General features: G+C 42.1%; 2 protein-coding genes across 4 annotated transcripts; both read left to right on the forward strand.

Annotated features, from left to right (window-relative positions):
• Positions 1-67: 67 nt before the first annotated feature.
• adam8a (ADAM metallopeptidase domain 8a) lies at positions 68-16,079 on the forward strand. 3 transcript variants are annotated; one of them, XM_061837064.1, is made up of 25 exons: positions 68-130; positions 1,530-1,687; positions 1,786-1,883; positions 1,974-2,044; positions 2,119-2,197; positions 3,644-3,720; positions 4,046-4,262; positions 5,724-5,801; positions 5,902-5,970; positions 6,461-6,630; positions 6,721-6,802; positions 8,562-8,704; positions 8,796-8,973; positions 9,055-9,144; positions 9,261-9,456; positions 10,171-10,252; positions 10,338-10,515; positions 10,586-10,672; positions 10,744-10,828; positions 12,067-12,175; positions 12,262-12,460; positions 13,754-13,789; positions 13,889-13,945; positions 14,371-14,421; positions 14,496-16,079. In XM_061837064.1, exons 2-25 carry the CDS (start codon positions 1,642-1,644, stop codon positions 14,607-14,609), a joined length of 2,592 nt encoding a protein of 863 aa, XP_061693048.1. In that variant the 5' UTR covers positions 68-130; positions 1,530-1,641; the 3' UTR covers positions 14,610-16,079. The 3 variants fall into 3 exon arrangements, with proteins under 3 accessions (XP_061693048.1, XP_061693047.1, XP_061693049.1); XM_061837063.1 differs by lacking the exon at positions 68-130 and adding an exon at positions 885-1,234; XM_061837065.1 differs by lacking the exon at positions 68-130 and adding an exon at positions 885-1,234 and having other exon boundaries at positions 1,603-1,687.
• A 1,077-nt stretch (positions 16,080-17,156) lies between these two features.
• On the forward strand, positions 17,157-25,652 carry spef1 (sperm flagellar 1). The gene is made up of 7 exons (XM_061837957.1): positions 17,157-17,351; positions 18,738-18,849; positions 19,446-19,593; positions 21,120-21,165; positions 21,660-21,744; positions 23,625-23,730; positions 24,097-25,652. The coding sequence occupies exons 1-7, from the start codon at positions 17,243-17,245 to the stop codon at positions 24,232-24,234; spliced, it is 744 nt and encodes a 247-aa protein (XP_061693941.1). The 5' UTR covers positions 17,157-17,242; the 3' UTR covers positions 24,235-25,652.

Raw genomic sequence — 25,652 nt, forward strand, 5'->3', positions numbered from 1 at the left:
ACGTCACACGCATTCACCCACTGATATAAATAAATTTTAAACTAAAACTGGATGGCGCATACACATCGACTGGTTGAAGCCAGTTGGCCGCCATCCTCGTATTCCCAAAACGTGGAGGACAAGGTTTACGGTTTGGATTATGACCAGGTTTTTCCTCAAAGTTTGGCATGTAGGATTAATACTGGTCGTGTGAGCTTGACATTTTTTCAGTTTTGGTAACATGAAGGATTTTTATTTCGACTATGTAAGGCAAAAAAGGCTAAGTGCAAAGGAAAGACTACCAAGAAACGTTGCAAATTACCTAGGGCCCGATTTTTGTGACATGTTAACTTTTCCCAAAATATGGTGTGAAGCACTATCATCATAACATAGCAAAAAAAAAAAAAAAGCTTTTTTTTCATAAAAACATTAAATTTTAAGTCAAACCTTAGATATATTTTTGGAAATACTAGCGATTGGGAAATACATGGTAAATGCATTGTTCATTTGTTGTCTCTGCGACGTCCTATATCAGACAAATATTGAAAAATTTAAAATCAAATTCAATTTGAAGAGTTCTGTCTTATGAAATTGATCAAAATTTTTACAGACAATGTGTTTTCTTGCTTATCCACTGATGACGTTTGGAAAAATATTTATATCGCTTTTTTGTGAAAAACCGTCGGCCTATAAAGGTGAAGCAGAGAGTGAACAGTGAACAACAACAACCACAAACAAAACTTTGTTCAAGTGAATTAAACTCATCAGAAAATAATACATTAAAAAACAAACCTTTACAAACAAACTTTAACCGTGTCAAAGTAAATCTTTCTAATTTACCTGTGGAATGTTTTGTCACAGCCAATAAATGGCCGATTAACGGAAATAATCGCTGTCGCTGCACCGGTCAACATGGTTGTTTTGGGAGTATCAAGATGGCGGATGGCGACTTCAGTTTTAGTAGCCATCCAGTCTTTTTTTTTTTTTTTTATCAGTACTTTCAACGCTTCTGTACGGAGAACAAGGTTTTTTTCCCCCCCAATGTCGCTTTAGGGGCTCCGTAGGGCTCCGTACTTCAGAAACAGACTTGTTTTGGAACTTTTTTTTTTTTTTGCCCCAAGTTATGGCTACTGGTTTACTTAGTTTTATTGATACTATTGATAGTGATAGGGTGATAAATACGGAAAGAATTGTATTTACATGTTCGAGTTCACGTTTATGCTGTTTGACAAGATGGCCAGCAGATGGAAACAAAGTTAGTATTTAGAAACTTTGGCCGATTAATTGAGTGGTTATTTTTTTTATTTGACACCCCATTGATGTTAAAATGCAGGTGTATCTGTTTCTTACACCATCTATTTTATTTTCAACTGATCACTCATTGTAAATTTTTTTTTAATTTACAACGCTTTGGTTTCAGTGAATTTGTGAAGTTTGTAGAAAACAAGATATTCGCCCCGATTTTGACCTACACAATAAATACTAAACGGATCTTGCACGAGAAGAGTTTAATTTTTATTTTTTTTTAATTCTCTTGTGATCTGTAAAAGTCAGAGCGTCAGTTTGAGGAAATTACAACACAGAGGGGCGGAGAGATGCTAATCCTCGGCAGTATTTTCTCAGAGCGTTCCAGCTCACAATGACTGAGTCCTTCCAAGCAACATGACCCATTTTGGATATTTCATATGGATTTTCTTCTCCGCGTGGGGTATTTATTTCTCTTCCCCTCTTCTTTCTTTCTCAGGTTCTCTATTGTATTTCTTCCATTCTTTATTTGTTGGCTCATTAGGATATTCATATTTGCAGGGACCGTGTGGACTCTACCTCATGTGATGAAGTATCAAATAGTGACACCTCAGAAGCTGAAGAATTCATCTCATATTCCTGATGTTGACACCCATCAGGTAAGTGTGCCACACTACTCCGCAAGCATGTATTAATCTCTGAAATAACCACTCATGTACTTACAATGTTGTGTGTATGTTGTGTAAAAGTACCCCGATGTACTGCGATACTCTGTGAAGATTGCGGGACAAAATTACACATTGCACCTCGAGAGAAATAAGTAAGTTGGGTTCATGTTTGTTCTTGTACATTTTTGTACATTTGCTCATCTTTCACCCAAACTGATCATTTCAGGGAACTTATTGGGAAAACCTTCACTGTGACACATTATTCCAAGGAAGGCGCTCAACTTACATCAACACCTGCGCTTGAGGTATGTGTGGCTTTTATGAGGGCTATGTAGTTTGAATTTTTAAACCGCGGTACACCCGAAAGGAAGGAAATGTATCAGTGTGGAACAGGGGTGGCGAAACGTTTTATTATCTCTTTGGGATGAGTATATACAGTGAGGATAAGCGGCTAAGGAAATGGATGGATGGATATATATATATATATATATATAACAAACGTACACACTCAGGGACCAACAAATGTGTGACATAATTCAAACAAAAGATGGAAATGGAAGATATTGAATAAAGATATCACATTAAACTCATGGAGACAGACCTTCAACACGATTTTGGTGAGTGTCCTTATGTCCGTTTGTTCACGTGTGAGGTGGGACCCGTGTGAGAATGCATCTATGGGCCTTGCTTTGTGTGAATCACAGCATTGTCCAAAATGTCTGGATAAGATAAGGAATTTACAGTACTGTATATGACTAAGGGGTCTATAATCCTGAGATTCCCAAATGGTCTTCCTTTTCCCATGGCCAATAAGTGGTGACCCACTTTTACAGAAGTCAGACAGAGCAAATATTTAGTTTTTCCGTCAAAAATAGCCTTCAGAAACGCACGCTCTTACTTACAGTAATTAGATGAGTAATGTTCATTACAGAGGATAGCGTTGTATGTAGGGTGAAAAAAATTTAGATGAAAGTCAAATTACGACAAGATTAGAAGTTTCTTTGACTTCCGATTTTCAAAAAGAACAATAGCCTTGTGGTTAGCAGGCCTGTCTCTGAGGTTTTGCCAATTTTGAATCTTGACTGGTCTTATTGTGTGGTTTTTCCATCTTCCTGTTCTTTTGTGGGTTTTCTCCGTGTAAAATGGCTTCACCCTGCACTCCAAAAAACATGCATTTTATACAGTATAATGGAACTGGAGATTCTAAATTGTCCATAGGTGTGAATGTAACTGTTTTTTTTTTTATTTTCCATAAGAGCTCTGCGATTGAAAAGTCAGCCACGATAGGCTGAAGCTCATCTGCGACCATGACAAGGATGAACCTGATAGAAAGTGAACGGATAGAAGTTGAGAACGACTTGTCATGTCTAGTACTGGATGGAAATTAATTAATGAATTAATCAACTTGACAAAGCGTCCAGATCGTTTTTGTCCATATGACGTCTAATGTAGTGTTTTCATCACAGGAGATTGTGGCATGTATTTATTAAGCACAGGACATCCTGTGGCCTCATGCCCATACGCTTTGTGCTTTTGTAACATTTGTTTCATTTCCACCCAAATTATATCACCGTGATTTGACGTGTGAGCCGGGCACTTTGCTTTCTGACGCAGTTCCTTCCTCAAACGCTGACATCGCATCCAGGAAGTTGATTACTAATGTTAATGTATGTTCTTGATTTATCATTTCCCCCTGAGCATGACTCATAAAGTGTAACTTGTCTTCAAATCTGTCCTTTTCTGATGTTCAGAATCACTGCTACTACCACGGGCGTGTGCTGGGAGTGGACGACTCCTCTGCCAGTGTGGAGTTGTGCTCAGGATTAAAGTGAGTCTCTTCCCCCCCTTCCGGACCCCATCCTGCTAAAGTGATTCCAAACAATTTATTGTTGCCTTAGCTTGGCATACCAAGTTCACTTAAAAGTCGTTGTGGCTTGTGACTGCCCACCGTGACTCATGTCCATTCCAACTTGGACTCCACTGGAGCCATTTTCAGCATTAGATTAGGTTGTGTTCACTGTCTGAGAACCCGATGTCTCAGTCGTAACCTTAACCCGTTTTCACCTGTTTTCGCTTAATATTACACATATTCTTATAATAGAACAATACTCATCTCTGTAGCTTCTCTCAAGTTCCTTTTATTTTCCTTACAGGGGGTTTGTCCGCCTCCAGGATCAGACGTACCTGATAGAGCCCCTGACCTCACAGCAGGCTGACGACGGTCCTCGGGTTCGCAGCGATGAGGGTCTTCATGCAGTCTACAACTACAAACACCTGAGGAGGAAAAGGAGCTCCTGTTCCCATGGAAACACAACCATGTACTATGATCATGGCGCTCGTCAATCTGGACTTTTCCAGCTCAGCAGTCTGGTAAAGACGTGCACGGCATTAAACGTTCACAGAGAATATGTACACCGGATTGGTCTAATCGTTGGATTATTATTATGATGATGATTATGAGCAGGAGCCATTTTAAACTGAATTATCTGTTTAACAAGGAATTTAAAAAATAGGTAAAACATTTTTTTCAATGGCTGTTATTACCAGGGGCGGCACGGTGGCTCAGCTGGTAAAGCGTTGGCCTCACAGTTCTGAGGTCCCGGGTTCAATCCCGGACCCGCATGTGTGGACTTTGCATGTTCTTCCCGTGCCTGCGTGGGTTTCCTCCGGGCACTCCGGTTTCCACCCACATCACCAAAATCATGCAACATTAATTGGACACTCTAAATTGCCCCAAGGTGTGATTGTGAGTGGGGCTGTTTGTCTCAATGTGCCCTGCAATTGGCTGGCAACCAAATTGGGGTGTGCCCTGCCTCCTGCTCGTTGACAGCTGGGATAGGCTCCAGCACTCTCCGCGATCCTATTGAGGATAAGTGGCTAAGAAAATGGATGGATGGATGTTAGTACTGGGTGACTTGAACATTTGTATAAATCTACTGATGGACCGACAAATCGCTTAATGTACTCATATAGACTATAAGTTGTTTTTTTTTTTTATATCTTTTTAACGGGATAGAAGAATAGCGCTTCCTCTCAGCCCCCGTTTGCATTCAGATGTTATTTATCATTGATATTTATGCTTACACTATTTATATATAACTTTGCACACCGCACATAATTGACCCAATAAGACACTTGCAGATCAGCAAATAGAAATGTCAGAGTAAAAGGGGGCATGAAACCCAGTGCCGCACAATTTGAGCTGGGGCAGCCTTGCTCAAGGGCGCCTCGACAGTATCCGTGAAGCAGACTCGCGGCTCTCCAACACCCATTCTAAAATTTTGTATGCAGTGGGACTTTCGTTTTAAAGCCCAAGTCCTTAGAGATGATATACAGCCTCCTCAAAGTTGTGTTAAGCAGAATTATGCGTCCCAGGGGAGTTGTGCCCCAGTGTGAATGGAGCTCAACACCCCATAACTGACATTCTTTAGACACAGCAAACCCATTCAGACTATCAACAGCAACTTTGCTGGTGTAGCCTTCATTTTACCTCCAGACATGATCCATCTCTTCCACATAATTGTCATAATTCTCTTCATAATAACGAGCAATAATAAATCTTTTGCTAATGGCAGTGCCAATAAAAAGTGAACGTCATTAACTTCAGAGAGATGGAAATATTGACACTGTACATCTTCCATTAAAAAATGTCCATATGGCCATCATACTTTGAAGTTGTCAAAGCGGGAATTAACCCAAGTACACCGGCAAACTTCAAATACATGGTTTAGTGAAATTGTTTTACGACAAGACTTCGATTGCAGACATCCCACAGGATGTAACCTAATGTTTTTTTTCCTGTTCTTCAAATAAAATTTCCAACTTGCACAGAGAAGCAGAGGCCAGACTAAAGACAGAGGAAGAACACAACGAACAGTGGAGCTGGCTGTTGTGGTCGACAATACAGAGGTTTGATTATTCATCTCGTATCAATAGCACTTTGTGTTTTGATCAACATTCCACACTCCCATATCAGTAAATTGTACCGATGTAAATGTTTTTCTTCCAGTACAAGAAGTTTGGAAATAAAAGGACAGTGGAGGCCAGAGTGCTTGAAATAGCAAACCACGTTGACAAGGTACGCGCACGTCCCTCTCACAGCCAAAACTTGTTCATACTAAAATTCCCACCACTGTAGACTTTTTTTTTTTAATGTGGTCTGGAAACATTTCCTGTGCAGGCATGACGTTTCCTTTGCGTCTGGGAAGCAGAAATTCAGGACACAAAAAGTGTGCCGATACGGTCTGTTCCGTACAAGCGATTAAAAAAAGAAGTTTTGTCACTTCAACTGTGAATCTTAGCGCCTGAGCAGACGAGTTTCACACATCTCACATTTTGCTGTTCGCATACTCGCTGCGACATGGGCCAACGTCTGTGAATCATCAGACTCCAGACCCAACAGTGGTGGTCTGACAGTATTACAGCCCTTGTGTAGCCTTGCTTCTGTGGTTTGGAGGGTCATGTCTGACCAGCTTTTGAATTATTCTCCACACACTGTATGTAAGGCATCCATCTTATTTGCTTTCCCTTTGATTTAGCAAAACGTGCCATCTGTTGTTGTGTTCCAGCTGTATCGTCCCGTGGGCGTTCGTGTGATGTTGGTAGGTCTCGATATCTGGTCGTACAAAGATCAAATAGAGGTCAGCTCCTATCCCGAGCAAACGCTGAGCCGCTTCCTCGAGTGGCGCCAGCGGAATCTCCTGCCGAGGACCAAGCATGACAACGCGCAATTCATCACGTAAGACTCAGACGTGTTTTTTGGCTCACATGATGAGGCTTTCATCTTCTCTGACTAGGAAGTGAAAAAGGTTCAATTTTTATTGTTCAGAGGCTTGGATTTCGAAGGAACCACAGTTGGGCTCGCCAACACAAATGCAATGTGCACCTCGAGCTCGGGAGCAGTCAACGAGGTGGGTTTTCCGTCCGCAATCATCATACGATCCACAGTTACATCAGGAATGGTCATTGGACAAAACGTCTTAAACATCTTAATTGGATAAATTAATGATCAGGACTATAATCGAGTAAAGGGTAGCACATCACTTCTAGTTCTGAATGCTCCGTCCGATCTCCCTGTGTGGAGAACGCACGGTCTCCTCATGCTTGATTGCATTTTCTATGGGTACTCCAACTTCCACTCAGATTCCAAAATATGTTCGGTTCAATGAACGTTCATCAGAGTGGCTCTCAGTGTAAATGGGTGACTGTATCTGCCCTACGATTGGCTGGCGAGCAATCCAGTTTACTAAAGTCAGCTTGGATAGCCTGCACCTCACCCTGTGTACAGTATAACTAATATACAATTTATCCATCCATTTTCTTACCCGCTTATCCTCACAAGGGCCCATCGAGACAAACAGCCGCACTCACAAACACACCTAGGCGCAATTTAGAATGTCCAAAGTATGCATTTTTTTGGGGTATGGGAGGAAACCGGAGTGCCGGGAGGAAACCCATGCAGGCATGGGGAGAACATCCAAACTCCACACAGGTGGGTCTGGGATTGAACCCAGGACCTCAGAACTGTGAGGTCAATACTTTCCAGCTGATCCACCGTGCAGCCCGATATAGACTCTATTGATCAGAAAAACGTTCCCCAAAGAAGTTGTGCCTTATTGGAGGTATGACTTTCCACTAACTGACGACATGTTCTACTTCAGACAGCAAACTACTTGTTAATTATCTAACAGCTTGTTTGCTGGTTGCAGCCAATTCGTATACTCCGATTTATGTAAATGCTTCAGGACATGATTAATTGAGAATAATCGATTTCACCCGAAATGTATTGATTATGCCTAATCCCATCCCTACCAAATAACAAAATCAAACCACTCCACCATTCATCATATTTCGCTGTTAGACAATCGTAAAAGATAAATAATCACTGTAAACAACAACAAACATGTGACAGAAGAGTCTCCGCTAGGATGAAGGAAAAAGTTTGTAAAACAGTGGTGAGTGATGTACAGATTAAAGACGGTGGCGCTGAAAAAACAACAGGAAGTGGAACTGGAGGTGGCAGAAATGAAGATGTTGAGGTTCTCGCTCGGAGTGAGCAGGTTGGATAGGATTAGAAATGAGCTCATTAGAGGGACAGCCAAAATTGAATGTTTTGGAGACAAGGTTAGAGAGAGCAGACTTCAATGGTTTGGACATCTCCAGAGGCGAGAGAGCGAGTATATTGGTAGAAGGGTGCTGAGGATGGTCCTGCTAGGCAAACGAGCGAGGGGAAGACCAAAGAAAAGGTTTATGGAATTTGTGATGGAGGACATAAGGATAGTGGGTGTTAGAGAGGAAGATGCACAAGATAGGCTAAGATGGTGTGGCAACCCCTAACGGAACAAGCCGCAAGGAAAAGAAGAAGAAAAACAACAACAACAAAAACACTACCATGTTAACGTGAATAGCAAGTAATAGTATGTTGACACAGTTCACTCACTTTACATAACTTGTGGATGAAGATTCCTCTTAACGCATCTTGTAGAAGCTTCGCCTTCTTTTGGATTATGTGTGGTCAATTGGCCCCAAAATGCAGGGAGAAGGAAAACAAGACTATTCAATCTGTAAATACATTTGAAAGCAGTGTGAACTACATCTTTTCCTGAATGTGGTTGGATGATGCTGTATTTCTGTTTCACTTTTCTTAATACACCTTCGCTGTGCACACAGGATCATAACAATAACGCAATAGGAGTGTCCTCCACTATTGCCCACGAGATGGGCCACAACTTGGGCTTGTCTCATGATACTGAAAACTGCATCTGTGGCTCTTTCACATCGAAAAAAGGCTGCATTATGGCAGAGAGTGTTGGGTAAGTTAATTTAAGCGCCAATTAAGCCTGAATTGACTACTGTATTCTCAAATACAAAGCCAACGTCAGGACATCTGGAATGTTCCCCCAGTGTTGTCTATCCAAAGATGTTCAGCAGCTGCAGCCAGCAGCAGCTCAACAGGTTCCTGGAGGAGATTAACCCGGCTTGTCTGTTGGACACCCCCGCAGCTGGTCGCGTTTACGGGGGTCCGGTATGTGGGAATGCCTTCCTGGAGCCTGGAGAGGAGTGTGACTGTGGAACCGTAGAGGTACGCTGGGCTCACGTAAACATTTACATGACCAAAGCTAAAAAAACAAAGGTGGATAGTAATATTATGCTCGCTTCCAAGGAATGTAAGAATCCCTGTTGCAACGCCACAAACTGCAAATTTAGCGCTGGTGCCCAGTGTGCTGAGGGTGAATGCTGCAACAACTGCCAAGTACGTAATATACTCTCTTCATGTGATACTCAATGTGATGTTGTCTAGTTGTGACCATGCGCAGGCTCGCCGGTCGCGTGTGCTCAATTGGATTTGTGGTCCATCGCCATTTGCAGCTGAAAGCGTCAGGCAGCGTCTGTCGGCCAAAGACGGGAAACTGCGACTTGGCGGAGCACTGCACTGGACTGTCCGCCTCCTGTCCGCCCGACGCCTACGCTCAGAACGGCCTGCCGTGCAACCGTGGGAAGGGATATTGCTACAACGGGCAGTGTCCGTCGCGGCAGCAACACTGCAAGAGACTCTGGGGACCAGGTAGAACGCTAAACAGGTTTTTGTCAAAATTCCGAAGGTTCGGCCTTATCCCTCCCATTCTGTCCTCCTTGTACTGGTTCCCTGGTTAGGCGCCTCCATACTGTCCGTCACACTAGATTAAAAAGAAAAGGCGATAAAGCCTCGCGGTCCACCCTTCCTTCCATATTCTATACTGTTTATCCTCACTAGGGTCACAGGTGTGCTGGGGCCTATTCCAGCTGACTTTGGTCGAAAGGTGGGGTTGACCCTGGACTGGTCGAGAGCCAATCGCGGGGCAGATAGAGATACTACTACTTTCAGCACTGAGAGCAACTTAAAGTTTTAAGTGAATCCAATAGACATGGATTTAGTACTGGAGAAAACCCACGCAAGCACAGTGAGAAAACAAAAAGTCTACACACGATGCCAACCCCAGAGCTGAGAGGCAGATGTGCCAGAACTGCAGTCCGTTGCTTCCAAATATTGAAACTCAAATTGCGTTTGAGTCAGCTGACATCTTTCAAAAGCAGTTAAAAACACCTTTGTGTGACCAGACGGACATTCCAGTAAGATTTCTTTAATTGATTAAAAAAAAAAAAAAAGTTTGGTATGGTGAATGTAAAATGGTTGTGCGTCTGTAGTTTGATCATATGATTTTCTTTGGTAAAGAATTACTGTGATACCTTTGATTTTCTAATATCAGGACTGGTCAGTCAACTTGTGGCTTTCTTATAGATGCTGAAGTTGCCGCAGATGCTTGTTTCTTCCAGCATGGAGGCTGCAGAAAGACCCTGTTCATGCATCGATGTTTTGGCAAGTACGTTTTGACACAGCCACATTTTAGTGTTGTAGTGTTTCATTCTTTATTTAGTGAATTATTGCGTCGTGTTTTTTGGTTGCAGAGAGCAATCATGCGGGACACTTTTCTGCACGGGAGGATGGGAGTTTCCGGTAACATCCAGGAAGTCCTTTTACAAAGTTGGAAGTGAGCAATGCAACGAGGCGACCATGAACCCCGAAGACAACTACCCAGCAGACCTGGGCATGGTGCCCACTGGCACTAAGTGTGGCAACAATATGGTAAAACTCAGTTTTGATCACAGCTTCCTGAAACTACACATGCTAAAATATGTAGTGATCTTTCTTTCAGGTATGCTACAATCAAAAGTGTCATGACATCAGAAATTTAAGAGCATATGGAACCCAAGACTGCTCCGCCAAATGCAGCAATCACGGGGTGAGAAATCTCCTCCACATACACTCCACATTTGAAACATCCCAAATTGATTGACCTTTTATCGCCAACAGGTTTGTAACCACCAGAGCAAGTGTCACTGCGATCCAGGCTGGGCTCCACCCTACTGCGACGTGCTGGAGTCGGAAGTATCGGAAGGTATTGACTGCATGTATAGAATACCGTAATTCCCGGCCTACAGAGCGCACCTGGTTACTAGGCTCACCAAGTACATTTATAAAGGAAATACAATTTGATACATATACGCCCCAGCTGTGTAAAAGCCGTAAGTGCCCACATTGAAATATATATCACCCATATTTACAAAGAAAGACGGTACACAGAAAGAGTTTAACGCTAGCGTTAGCGCTGCTAAAGCTAGCACTAATCTAGCGCCGCGCTAGTGTTAACGCTAACGGCAGGGCTAATGCTAACAGGGCCAGTCAAAATAAAACTTACTGGTAAATATCACTTAGACACACCAGTAACAGAGCAGCAAGACGCTAGCACAGCGGTAACGCTAGCGCAGCGCTAACAAGGCCGGTAAAAGTCACTTCCTCCTCCACTTCCAATATTCCAACAATCTCATTCTACCCTTTTCCGCTCGAGTGCCTCCTTGCGGGCGTTAGAAAAATATGCACAAATTAGCCGCATCATCGCATAAACCGCAGGCTTGAAAGCATGTAAAAAAAAAGTCGTGGCTTGTAGGCCGGAAATTACGGTAACTTTTGTTTGGTTGCAGGCCGTCGTAGGATACGTTACAGGAAGCCTTAACTCATGCATACTCTTTTGTCAATGTAAATACATCTGCAAGACCATATATATTTTACTGTACCCAAAAGTCACAAATACAAAGAGGCCCCGGTGTAATATTAAAGACGAAATCACGTTATTCAGAGACAGCATCTTTAATGAAAGTGTGACAACTTCGCAATGTCATTTCAATCAGTGTATATATTCAGAAAAGCTACGCGACTCGATAGATATACTGTTCTATACATAGAAGTGATACAGAAAGGAGAAAGAGTAGCAGTCCAAAAACACTACGGATCCTGTTGTATGATCATGCATGAACTTGAACAATGACAGAAAGGTCAAGTGAATGGTACAAATAAAATACCCAGTGTTTGTACAGTACAGTACAAGACTGTAAGTGAGCTTGATGAGCAAATGCATTACATGTGACTTTGGCTTGTTTTCTCACATTTATTACTTGGAATGTATTCCACATGGAGTCAGACAACTGTTCTCTTGTGATCAAACAGAGGCACCGCCGATATGATTCATTTCATGAAATTCCCCTTCGGAAACAGTAATGATGTTACTTAATGACATTTACTGTCACTCCCCTCAAGCAGTGAAAGGATATTGATAATGTGATTTGTGTGTGCTTTCAGGAGGAGGGCTGGGACTTATTGTGTCGCTGGTTGTGGGGTTGCTCATATTCTTCGTCCTCCTCATCGGCGGCTTGGTGTGCTGCAGCAAGAAAATGCAACCTGCTAAGAGGTTTGACATTCAGTTCTCTCAGCCTCAGTGGATCAATGAGCCCTTGTGTCTTTTGATCATAATCTCTGTGTGTATTTATTTTACAGATGCCTCCGATCTACCTCAGGGCAGACAAATCCTTTATTTCGATCAGGCGCCGCTTCTGGCAGCAGTCATCTTCGCTCCACGACCATCAGCCAGCCAACATTTGTGGAATCGTCTGCCACTCAAGTGTGCAAACCAGTGTCCTCCTCCGTGGTCGGAAAATCGAGTGCGACGTTCAAGCCCCACAGAACAGCTCCTGAGGTTAGATCACGCTGCTTTTGCCCATTCAAAATGTCTGAAAAGCCACAGGCAACAATGCCCAAGAGGATTACATGTTTATCAGTGTTGGGAAAGTTAATCTTCAACACAGACCACTTCAAAGTTCCATTCACTGTTCCAAAAATGAACCAGTTCAATTCAGAATTCTAGTTCTAGAACTAGTTCAAGTTTCATTTTTGTTCATTCTCAATATGTTGGTGACATGATAGTCCCCTTAAAATACAAGCATCTCCGTGCACCCATCCATTTTCAGAGCTGCTTATCCTCAAAAGGGTCGCGGGAGTGCTGGAGCCAATCCCAGCCATATTCGAGCAGGAGGCGGGGTACAGCCCCAACTGGTTTCCAGCCAATCGTAGTCCTGGCATTTCATATTTCCATTGTTGCCACACCTTCACTCCACACTCGTAGCCAGCTGCAGTTTTCACCCTACAATCTCAAAAACATAATGATGCTTGAATGGTCTTTTTTAAAAGGAGGAATTAAAACAAGAACAGGACTTTTGTGCTTAATGTGCAAAGAAAAATACAGAACACAATATGACAGGAACGAGGGTGAAAGGACATCAATGTCTATGCATTCCTCACAGCGTCACTGTGGCCGCACAGAATCGGTGGTTGAAATACTGTATGAAGGCTCATACGTAGTCTGTTGGGAAGGGTTCATGAGCGTTTGTTCAATAAACTCGTTAAAGTGCAACACTGCATGTAGTCAGGAATGATCCAATCAGTAGAAAATTGCTACGGCAGACAAAAACAATCAAATGAAGCGAAGTTGAAACGACATCTTTGGGAAGACACCTGATGTTCTAATTAAAGGAAGGTTAATTCTATTGGGCAACTGTATGACTGAGATCGTAACCAAAACACACTTTTGTGGAGTTAATCCTTTTGACTGTCAATGAATGGAAGTCTGACACCACACATGATGATGGTTTGAACTCCAGGCATTGTTCAATGTCGGACGTTCCACTGTTTTGGGATCCCCGGGCTCCATGTCCCAGCGTGCCAGCCCAAAGCCAACTGTACCTTCCCACTGATTCCGATGGCAGCCACTACTTGCAGGAATATAGTACATCCATATTTCTGGTGTATATTAGCCAAAATGTAATTATTTTGAGGAGATATAATTGTCTCCATAGCTTTGCCCCCAATGACCCAGAGTGTCTGGAATCTTGGACTTTCCAGTCACTGAGCCAAGTCCTTACAGTCAATCCTTTGCAGTCAGTCTAAGGAAACACTCATCATCCTTTTCTTTCCACCTCTTTGTCTCCTACAGCCCCCTAGAAAGGGACCAACAGTACCTCAGCCTCAGGTAACAAGATCCAGTTGTTGCTACAGAACCCCCACAAGTGCCATTGTTATCATTCTCAATGTTTTTGTTTCTACATAAGTATTTTTATTTTATTTTTAGGGGTTAAAGCCGCTCTTGCAACCACCAGCAGTTCCGATCAAGCCGGTCTACTCTGAGGTGATGTATAAGACGGAATGTAGTAAAATGTGAGCAAAATTGTCCATAAAGAGCATTGGAAGTGAAAAACTAATTTTAGAGCGTGGGTGTTTTTGGTCGTTCATGAAGAAAACAGGTGTCCCAAAGTTTGTTGAACCGTTTCACTAGGAAGAGTGTCCCCGTGCGTGTGCTAATAAATTTTTGCTCTGAGATGTTGAGTTAAGAAGTTAACATTTTTTATAAATCTGAATAAACAAAATCACCTGGTCTTGTACAAAGCTGGAACACAAAAGGGCTTTCCCCACACTGTTGCTGCCCTATTAGTCAGGGGGAACTCCAGGGTATAGTAGCCCAACCCTTGAGAAGGCTAATCATTAAGGGTCGAGTCCCAAAACTTTGGTCTGTATAATGTGATTCATCACATATTGATTTGTGGTTACTTCCAGGCTAAGCCACTACCTCCGTCCAGACCTTTACCACCGCTTACGTCAAAACCAGTAAGCACTGCACATTTGCACATGTAGTCTTTCTTTTTGTTGTTGTTCTGACCTAATCATCTGCATTGCCACAGGTCACAAAACCAAAACCCGTCACGCCTCCAGTGAAGCCGAAGCCTGCCGTTATCCCGCCACAGCTGCCTCACGCTCACCTGGTACGTATTGACACCGCAGCTGCGCTTCCCTAAATCCTCATCCTGCCAAACTCTCATTTTTAATGTAAGGAATTTGGATTTGTTATTGTGGGTTTTTTGGCCATCATCCCAACGTAGCAGTTTCACGAACATGCAGGACCTCTAAGTTGGGGGCCCTTGACAAGCTAAATAAGCATAACATAGGCTGGCCGACTAGTTCCTAAATGATATTGCCACCCGCCCTGTGATGATATCACTGTATAACTGCATAGGTCGCAGAATATGTATTACATTAAACAGTAGCATCACTCATTTCTCTGAATGTCTCAGCGGATAAATAAATAAATAAATAACCAAACTTTCCTTTGGTGTGAATGTGAGTGCGAATAGCAGGAATTGGCTCCAGCTCACTCACGACCCTCGTGAAGATATGACATTTAAAAAATGGTTGGATGGATATTTGTGTGTATTTAACTGTGGTTGGGAAACTATTTATAAGTAACAAGCACATTCAGGAACGTATTCAGGGAATTAAGGTTTTGAAACAAATTTTTAAAGTAGCTGAATTTGCTGCTCTGTGATTTTTTTTTTTTTTTCTGGGGGGGGGGTTCTTGCTATGGTAGCATGAAAAGCTGCTAAATCACGCAGCAAAAATGTTAAGTCCATAATTGTCTACATGTTATAAATCCTATTGAAAGAAGCTGATGCGTCATGTTTGCTGACGGAATTTTTTTGCGTAGCTCGCAGGAGAGCTGCCCTGACTCCAGTGGGCCGACCAAGATGACCGAGGGGGAATCATTCCGCTTCTGAAATCCTCAGACACTCATGCTCTTATCTTACCTACAAAGATTTTCAAAAAAAAAAAGAAAAAACCTCTCAGGAGATGTTGGTGTGGATTCATGCGGGGACGAGATCCAGCTGAAGGATCAACAAGAAAAATAAGCGTCAGTGCTTTTTTGTCTATGCCATGACGATTACCGCCGTCTGCCTTGCTTCCTTTTAAGAGTTTGATTGACAGCTCTAGCGGCTGCGCTACCGTGATGATGATGATGATGATGATATGTTTGAAGGGAAACGCCTCCTCCTCAATCCTGAGATATGTGAACACTTTATGATTGCACTGCTGATGCTGTAACTCTTCACATCATTTTGGTACTAAGAGAAGTTTAGGGATTTTCAAATGTGGCACCAATCTGGGCACTTTAAAAAAAATGGTTTATGATAAGGAGAGAACGCAGACAATATGAATTTGCCTTGAATCCTTTTGTGGGACTGTTTGAATGTTTTTTGTCCTAGACGATTGTCTTTCTCTCATACCAACACGTTATACAAACTTCTCAAGGGATTTTTTTAATTATTATTGTTGTGTATTCTATGCAGTGGTCATTACCACATTGTCCCTTGTGAAAGTAATAACGATGACTTCTTAAAATGAGGACTCAAATTTCTGAGTTACCTTTGTATTTATAAAGACCTTCATCATGTTTGCATGCTTGTGTTTCAATAAAATTCCAGACAACTTGATTTTGATTTTTATTGGAGTATGTTCATACATAAAAACTATATCTCACCATTTTTTAAAGAGAAATATTTCTTTCCCCGTTCAGAATATCTAGACCTTTGTTTCCTAACTTGTGTGCAAAGCTGCCCAATTTTCAGAATAAAAACCTCTAACGGCACACCACCAAACAAAAATGTCACAAAAATTATTAACAGAAATAATGATGATCTTGGTGGCACGGTGGATCAGCTGGTAAAGTGTTGGCGTCACAGTTCAGGGGTCCAGGGTTCGATCCCAGCCCTGCCTGTGTGGAGTTTGCATATTCCCCCGTGCCTGCGTGGGTTTTCTCCGTGCACTCTGGTTTCCTCGCACATCCCAAAAACATGCAACATTAATTGGACACTCTAAATTGCCCCTAGGTTTGATTGTGAGTGTGGCTGTTTGTCTCTATGTGGCCCGCGATTGGTTGGCAACCAGTTCAGGGTGTACGCCACCTCCTGCCCATTGACAGCTGGGATAGGCTCCAGCACTCCCCGCATCCCTTGTGAGGATAAGCAGAAAAGAAAAAGGATGGATAACAATTTAGGGACACTCCCCGGACCCTTGTAAGGATGAGAGGCTCAGTAAATGGATGGATGAAAAATAGTGCTTTTCTTCCAAAACTGATTATTTAAAAAAAAAACTCTGGTGCACATTTTTTTTCCAGCAAAGAAAACATTACATTGATACATAATTGTAATAATAATCGAGGTCAATAAGAGCCATGCTTTTCTTGAAAAAAAAAAAAAAAAATCTACGCCATCCCCAAACTTTTTGCGTTTCGATTCCATGGAAAACATGATCATTGGCTGTTGTTATTTTAATCATAAAAACGATTTACTTGCTCTTTCTTCGTTTTGATATCATTGTTATTTTAGTTATTAAAACTGATGTATCTTCGTTGGCTCATTAATGTGGTGTATTTAAAAATAAATCTCGATGAGCCAATGCATTCAGACACATTTACCCACGTACGTATTCGTACGTCTGTTTACGTAATAGTTGTATTGCCATCTTCCGCTCTTTCCGTAACAGGGCCTTTTACGCTGGGTTGCCTAGCAACCCCTCCAAACAACCCAGCGAATTCGTCTGGCGATTGAAACGGTCAAAAGTTACTTCATAAAGTGTGGAGAAACGCGAATATCGAATGGAGCGAGAGTTAGACGAGGACGAGTTGCAAGATTTGTACGCATGGATAGATAAAATTCGTCTTTCCAGACCGAAAAGAAACATCGCGAATGACTTCAGCGACGGAGGTACTTGAAGCTAGGCTAAGGCTCGGCTAGCAGTCAAATGAAATTCGAAAACACAACAACGCCGCTTTTACTGAGATAACAAAACATTTTTTTTTAATTTGCAATGTCGGAGTCGTAACAATATAACTTATTATTATTATTATTATTATTATTGATGCAAGGATGTAAAAAGCACACAGTACTTGAATTATTTATACAGCTCTTGCAATGACTTGTATTCAAGTCTACATAAAGATGTGGTCAGATCGTATTATGAGCTCATTGTGTGATTACTTAATTATTGATTTTATTCTGTTTATAATTGACTTTATCCTCAAGGATTGTAAAATACAAAAAACGTGTAAAATGTAGAAATAATGGTAATATTGGAGTGTGACAGTTTGGTGTCAGTCACAGAGGAGACACTGCACGAGTTTTGTATTTAGAAGCTGTATTTTAATTCGGAAATAATAATAATAATAGTATGTTTAATTATTTATTTATTGTTATTAGCTATTGTTTTATGTTTTTTTTTCATAATTCATTTTCCAAAGCTCTTTGTTTCAGCTGGATGCTTGTTTGTTTTTAAGAGTCCTCTATAAAAAAAGTTGAGCCGAGAATTGAGTTTTCTCTGGGTACTCTGGCTTCTTCCCGCATTCCTCAAAATACATGCTAAGTTAATTGAAAATGCAGTTGTCTAAAAATATGAAAACTTGTCTATATGTGCGCTGTATTTGGCTGGCGGCCATTCCTGGGTGTACCCAATTTCTCTCCCCAAGTCAGCTGGGATAAGGTTCTCTTGGGACAAGTACTATAGAAAGTGAATGACGATAATTGAAGTTTCAAATGTAAAATAAAAATATAATAGAAATAAAATATTGAAGTCACTGATGGTGTAGTGGTACACACGACTGGCTTTGGTGCGAGCAGCATGGGATCAATTCCCGCTCAGTGATGGTGTCGATATCTCCCCTGTGACCTCATGGCGACCAGTTCAGGATGCAGTCTGGCTTTCGCCCGAAGCAAGCTGGGATAGGCTCCAGCTTTCCAGTGACCCTTGTGAGGATAAGCGGCTTGGATAATGGATGGATGGATAAAATATTTAATCCTTACAAGAGTTCTTTGGTTTACCACAGACTTCTATTCCTGCACCGGTGACTTTACCTGAAATTGTACCCTGCTCGATCACTAACCTACCCGAACGCACTTGCAAAGTCATAATTACAGTAAATGAATGTGTATTAAAAAAATGCTAAATGAAAAACATTACTGCATTTGAGCTGCATATTCTTACACTTCTGCGCAAACTAGTTGATTGCGCACCATACGTTGAAACTGTTCTAAACTGAGGACTCCTCGTACACAACTTTTATTGTACAGTCTGTATTGTGTGTATCTCTGCCGCAGTGATGGTGGCCGAGGTCGTCAAACATTTCTTCCCCAAAATTATTGACCTGCACAACTACACTCCTGCCAGCTCCACACAACAAAAGCTCAGCAACTGGAACCTCCTCAACAGGCAAGCTGCAACGCATCGTCTGCAATTGATCCGTTCATCCATCAAATTAAAACGTTTTTCCAGGCAAACGCTCTCGCAGGCTGTGCGCAGCCCTCATGACGTAGATTCCCCACTCCTGAGTTAGACGAATGAGTGGCCAGTGAGTGTACAATATATCCCAAACCCACTTGACTTTTGGGTTCATAGCTGTTCATTTCCCGTCTTTGTTGGGCCATGAGTGAGGAACAAATTCACACAGAGTAAATGTTTGTTTTTCTTTTTACAGTATAGCTCATAAATAGTCGTACAGTTGTAAAATGGCCCCTATGTAACTCCAGTATAGTGCCTCCCTGCCCACCACTCGACATCCATCCGTCCATTTTCCGTTCCGCCTATCCTCAACATGCTCAGCATATTCATTGGCTGCATTGAGCTAAACCCATTTCATCGGGCCGTGAGAACCAGTCCACACACAGTCCCGGACCATTGAGATGGCGCACGGCCAGCCCCGAGGATCCCTGTGGTGTTTATCATCACTCGGTTTAGAACGCCTCCCATTTGCCTCTGTCTTCCTAATTGGAACCAGATGTGTTTGCGTGTGTATTTTGCCTCCACAGAAAGGTGTTTTCTAAGTTGAACTTCCACGTGCCTGAGAAGTTGGTGAAGAAGATCGTACTGCGATCCGCGGGGGTGATCGAAAGCGTGCTGAGCGGCCTCAGGGAGAAGATCGAGCAGAGGCTAGACCACAAGGCACGCAACATATCGGTATGTCATGATATGTCGGCTTTCATGGGTGTGCGATCTGCTCGAGTGAAGAAAATAAGTATTTGAACACCCTGCTATATTGCAAGTTCTCCCACTTAGAAATCATGGGAGGGTTCTGAAATTTTCATCATAAGGTGCATGTCCACTGTGAGAGAGATAATCTAAAAAGAAAAATCCAGAAATCACAATGTATGTTTTTTTTTAACGATTTATTTGTGTGATACAGCTGCAAATAAGTATTTGAACACATGAGAAAACCAATGTTAATATTTGGTACAGTAGCCTTTGTTTGCAAGTACAGAGGTCCAATGTTTCCTGTAGTTGTTCACCAGGTTTGTACACACTTGCAGAAGGGATTTTGGCCCACTCCTGTGCTGTCACTGAGAAACACGGAGTTTCATCTGCCTTCAAAGATTTTCTATTGGGTTTAGGTCTGGAGACTGGCTAGGCCACGCCAGAAACTCGATATGCTTCTTACAGAGCCACTCCTTGGTTTTCCTGGCTGTGTGCGTCGGGTCATTGTCATGTTGAAAGACCCAGCCACGACCCATCTTCAATGCTCTGACTGAGGGAAAGAGGTTGTTCCCCAAAATCTCACAATACATGGCCATGATCATCCTCTCCTTAATACAGTGCAGTCATCCTGTCCCATGTGCAGAAAAACATCCCCAAAGCATGATGCGACAACCCTCATGCTTCACAGTTGGGATGGTGTTCTTGGGATGGAACTCATCTTTTGTCTTCCTCCAAACACGGTAAGTGGAATTATGACCAAAAAGTTCCATTTTGATCTCATCTGACCACAAAGCTTTCTCCCATGACTCCTCTGTATCATCCAAACGGTTATTGGCAAACTTAAGATGGGCCTTGAAATGTGCTGGTTTAAGCAGGCGAACCTTCTGGGCATCTTAGTGTATTACCAACGTTTTTTACCTTGGAAACGGTGGTCCCAGCTCTTTTCAGGTCATTGACCAAGTCCTGTCGTGTAGTCCTGTGCTGATTCCTCACCTTTCTAAGGATCAGTGAGAACCCACGAGGTGATATCTTGCATGGGGCTCCACTCCAATTGAGATTGACCGTCTTCCATTTTCTAATGATTGCTCCAACAGTGGACCTTTGTTCACTAAGCTCTTTGGCAATTTCTCCGTAGCCCTTTCCAGCCGTGTGGCGTTGTACAATTTTGGACAGCTCTTTGGTCTTGGCCATCTTACAAGTTTGAGTCTTACTGATTGTATGGGGTGGACAGCTGTCTTTATGCAGCTAACGACCTCACACAGGTGCATCTGATTCAGGATAATACATGGAGTGGAGGTGGACTTTTAAAGGCGGACTAACAGGTCTTTGAGGGTCAGAATTCTAGCTGGTTGACAGGTGTTCAAATACTTATTTACAGCTGTATCACACAAATAAATAGTTAAAAAAATCATACATTGCGATTTCTCTCTCACAGTGGACATGCACCGACAATGAAAAGAGGGTGTTCAAATACTTATTTTCTTCATTGTAATTGTCTATTTTCAATGCAGGATTTGGAATACTATGACACCAGGAACCCAGAGAAAACTCTCACAGGTAAACACATCCTTGATTCTTTGACTCCAGTATTGTCTTGCGGGCTGCAAATCTTGATGCATGTCTTGCCATCGAGATCATCGTAACCACGCAAACACGCGCAGCTGATAAGCGAATGTCGCAACCTTTCGGGCGTCATGTTTTTCTTCTGAACCTCGACATCATCAGCCCCGCCAAATAACTTTGTGAGCTGACCTCAGACCACCTCCTCTTTCCTCTCCTCCCATCCATCCTGGACACACATGGGCACACATCCGCATATCACCAGATGGCCTTATCGCTGACCAAAGATCAACATGTCAGTACTTAAAACCCTTCCCTCCCTCGTTCTGCTTCTCCTCATCACCCTCGTGCTTCGTTCCCCTCCAGTTGTTTGTGCTCTGAAGATTTACTGGACTACTTAGGTTGTCCAACAACAGCAAACTGTTCGCCTCTGATGAGCACTGGACGTGATTGTGGAGGGAGTGTCACGCTTTTTCTTCTCTTTGCTTCAGAACTTAGTCAGAGCGAGGCCAGATATCTGTCTCAGATGGTACGCGAGGAGGTGAAAAGGGATGACAAGTTAAAAATGGAGACAAGGTAAAAGCAAAATAAAGCATCAGCATCACTAAATAAACTGCCATCTTTTAGGGGGGAAAGAAAAGTGGATTAACCCGGTTGAATAAATACACACACCCTACAGGTAAAACAAAAACAGCATGATACTGATGATGGGCGTGCTGTTTGTTTTGGTGTACTCACAAAGTGAAGGTAACACGATACTGTATTTTGAAAAGTATTTCTTCATAAGGAAAGGCTTTCATCTCATATCTCTTCATTAGGAAAGGCTTCTTCCATCTCGCTGAAAGACATCATGAACACCAAAGATTGTTATCATGTCTGAAACAGCCGACGCGTGCCAGAAATGTCTGTAGATGATTTGATGTTGCTGTCAGCCTCTTCACAGCCTCCATTATTTTTCTGCTTGACTTTTTAACCATTTTGGAAGGAGCTCCAGATCTTGGTTACATCATTTCTGTGCCATATTTTCTTCACTTGACGACGATGATGTGTTCCCAAATGTATGCTGCGCTTTGAATGGCTTACAACTTACTTGTACCATTCTCCTTACTGATGAAGTGTGTACTATTGAACATCCATCCAGTTCTGTACCGCTTCTTCTCACAAGGGTCGTGGGCGTGCTGGCGCCTATCCCAGCGATCTTGGGGCGAGAGATGGACTTCTTCTTTTCCTTTCGGCTTGTCCCATTAGGGGTCGCCACAGCGTGTCATCTTTTTCTTCTGTCACATAACACACCAGACACCTTCTGCCAGCCGTTCCACCCCACTCGGACCCGTTTCTTCACTTCCTTACCACACTCTCCATTGCTCTGTATTGTTGACCCCAAGTATTTGAAGTCGTCCACCCTCGCTATCTCTTCTCCCTGGAGCTTCACTCCTCCTCAACCGCCCCTCACAATCATGCATATATATTCTGTTTTACTTCGGCTAATCTTCATTCCTCTCCTTTCCAGTGCGTGCCTCCATCTTTCTAATTGTTCCTCCGCTTGCTCCCTGCTTTCACTGCAGATCACAATATCATCTACGAACATTATAGTCCAAGGGGATTCCAGTCTAATCTCATCTGTCAGCCTATCCATTACTACCGCAAACAGGAAGGGGCTCAGCGTGGATCCCTGATGAAGTCCTACCTCCACCTTAAATTCCTCTGACACACCAATGACACACCTCACCGCTTTTCTGCTGCCTTCATACATGTCCTCAAGGCAAATAATGCATCTGTGTTACTCTTTCTAGCCATGAAACCATACTGTTGCTCGCAGATACTTACTTCTGACCTGAGTCTACCCTGCACTTCTCTTTCCCATAACTTCATTGTGTGGCTCATCAACTTTATTCTTCTACAGTTGCCACAGCTCTGCAAGTCCCCTTTGTTCTTAAAAATGGGAACTAGCACACGTTTCCTCCATTCTTCAGGCATCTTCTCGCCCGCTAGTATTCTGTTGAATAAGTTGGTCAGAAACTCCACAGCCACCTCTCCAAATTGCTTCCATACCTCCACTGCTATGTCATCAGGATGTATGTCATGTTTTAAGTTAACCTACATGTATATTTTTGGGTCGTGGGAGGAAACTTGAGAAAACCCAACGAAGGCATGGGGAAAACACGCAAACTCCACACAGACGAGCCCAAATTTGAACCCGGGTTCTCAGAACTGCGAGGCGGTGTTCTGTTCCACCGCTCTGAAAAATTTTCCCCTTAAAAGATTTGCGTTTACTTTTCAGTTGTATTCAATTGGTCACATAGTAGAAAACCATCTGATAAGATTCATTCTGGTAAAAAAAAAAAAAAAAAAGAAAAGAAAACATTGAAAATCTATCATTTCAAGAGGGTGCATGAACTTTTTAGGAATTATATCCACTGTAAATCATGAGGTTTTTTTTAAATGTCTTGTTGCAGTAAACTACAACACACCGCTCAGTTTTACTCCAATTTAGACCCAGCTGTACGCCAACTTCTAAAGGAAAAAGAGCACGCGGCCATGGCTTTGCAGGAGACAGTGGAGGTACGCCGACAACACACACACACACACACACTAGTCTGGGAAACAGATCACTTCTCTTGTCTTCCTATTTTCATTCTCTACTGGGAAAGGTAAGTCATATAGACATTTTTGCAGGTGTGTGTGTGTCCGCATGCATTTGTGTTTATGCCTCATGTGGCAAAAGCTGTGTCAGCAGCGGTCGGTGAGTCAGTTTCAGCTCAGCGGATGTCACTCTCAATGTGTGACAACATCTGCATGTGAGGCAAGAAGCTACACAAGGAAACAAATGTGCAACACTTCCTCTTTTTTCATCACCCATCCCTCACTTTCTGTCAATGCACCGCCCAATGTTTCCCCGGATGTGTGTTTGTGTGTGTGGGTGCATAGATCCTACAGATGAAGGTAAGCAAGTTGGAGCGCCTGGTTCAGCTAAAGGACATGCGGATAGACGACCTGAGGCACAATCTGGAGATGTGTACCTGTCTGAAAGGAAAGCCCATTGATTCTAAACCCAGCAGCATTTAAGCACTTCAAAGAAACGCTCGGCTCTTGTGCGGATTGCAATAGACACTTTAAATTGTTTGCTTAGCTTCAGTTAATCCCTTCCAAACACACACACAAAAAAAAAAGAGGCAAGGTTCAAGTGCATTTCACAGTGAAACCTGATTGAATGTGGGACTGTTTCCTATTGGAAATAACGGAAATCGAAATGATCTTGAAAACACAGTTGATTATATGATGCCAGCTAACATAAATTATGGGAACATACATGGAGGATTTTCCAGAATGTGTTGCAATATGCTGACATATATTTTGTGCATGAATTTGAATGTTAAGGTTGTACTTTTATTTTGTATGACCGTGGTAGACTTAAAAATTGTGTTTACTGTAATGACGTTTTTAAATAGTTAGAAAAAAAAAATCCTATCGCGTTGTCTAATTTAGAGTATTCAATCAACCTTCCATTCATTTTGGGGATGTGGGAGGAAACCGGAGTGGCCGAAGAAAAGCCACGCAGGCACAGGGAGAACAAGCAAACTCCACGCATGCGGGGCCAGGATTTGAGCTCAAGGGTTGTCAAGCAGACATGCTCACCAGTAGGTCACCGTGCCGCTAATATTTGTACAACAACTAAATCAAGCTAATAGACTTATGGTTTACATTTTGACGGAATACATCATAAAATATTCTATACTAAAAGGATCCTTCTTTTTAGTCATATACAGTACTTTGAAGTACATTATACATAAAGCCTTTTAAGTCAAGAATTTGTGTGTAAAACACATGCCTTATTGATCCTTAAAATAGTGAAAATTATTTCAGATTAGAAATACATAATAATGATCGTGGTAGATTGCTTTTGGAACATTTGTTGTAAGGTGCTTAGAGGTGGTGTCATTTTTCTTCTTTTTTTCCACTACTGTGATTATTATTGTTTTCCCTTTAAGGTATATCTATATATTTTTATTGCTCATTTACGGGTATGAACTTGGTTGAGGATGATTTACTAGATTAGATAATTGGAGATGAGAGAAACCCTCCTATTTTGTCATTTATAAAGGTATTATTATCACACTGTTAATGAATGTAAATTAGTTCTTTCTCTGTATATAAAAATGTGGGGGAAAAAGAAATACATAAGAGTGAATAATAAGTGTCTTTTTTTGTTACAAGGGAATGCTTTGCAATACACCAGCAAATGTACTTATTGTATATGTTTATCTAAATGTAGGTGTCAAATGAGGGAGATTTCCTGTATGTTTTACTTTATTGTGATTTTGTATTACTTTTATATAGAGTTTTAAATTGAAGCATTATTTTCTTTTCATAAGGTTCTGTTGTGTGTGAAGTGTTAAGATGTTTATTTTTTCCCTTTAAACCTACCTGTAATCCTTTAGATGTATACAACTTGTGACTTGTGACTACCGTGCGCTCAATAAATC

This window comes from Syngnathoides biaculeatus, chromosome 12 (genome assembly GCF_019802595.1).
Source record: "Syngnathoides biaculeatus isolate LvHL_M chromosome 12, ASM1980259v1, whole genome shotgun sequence".
Classification (NCBI taxonomy): Eukaryota; Metazoa; Chordata; class Actinopteri; order Syngnathiformes; family Syngnathidae; genus Syngnathoides; species Syngnathoides biaculeatus.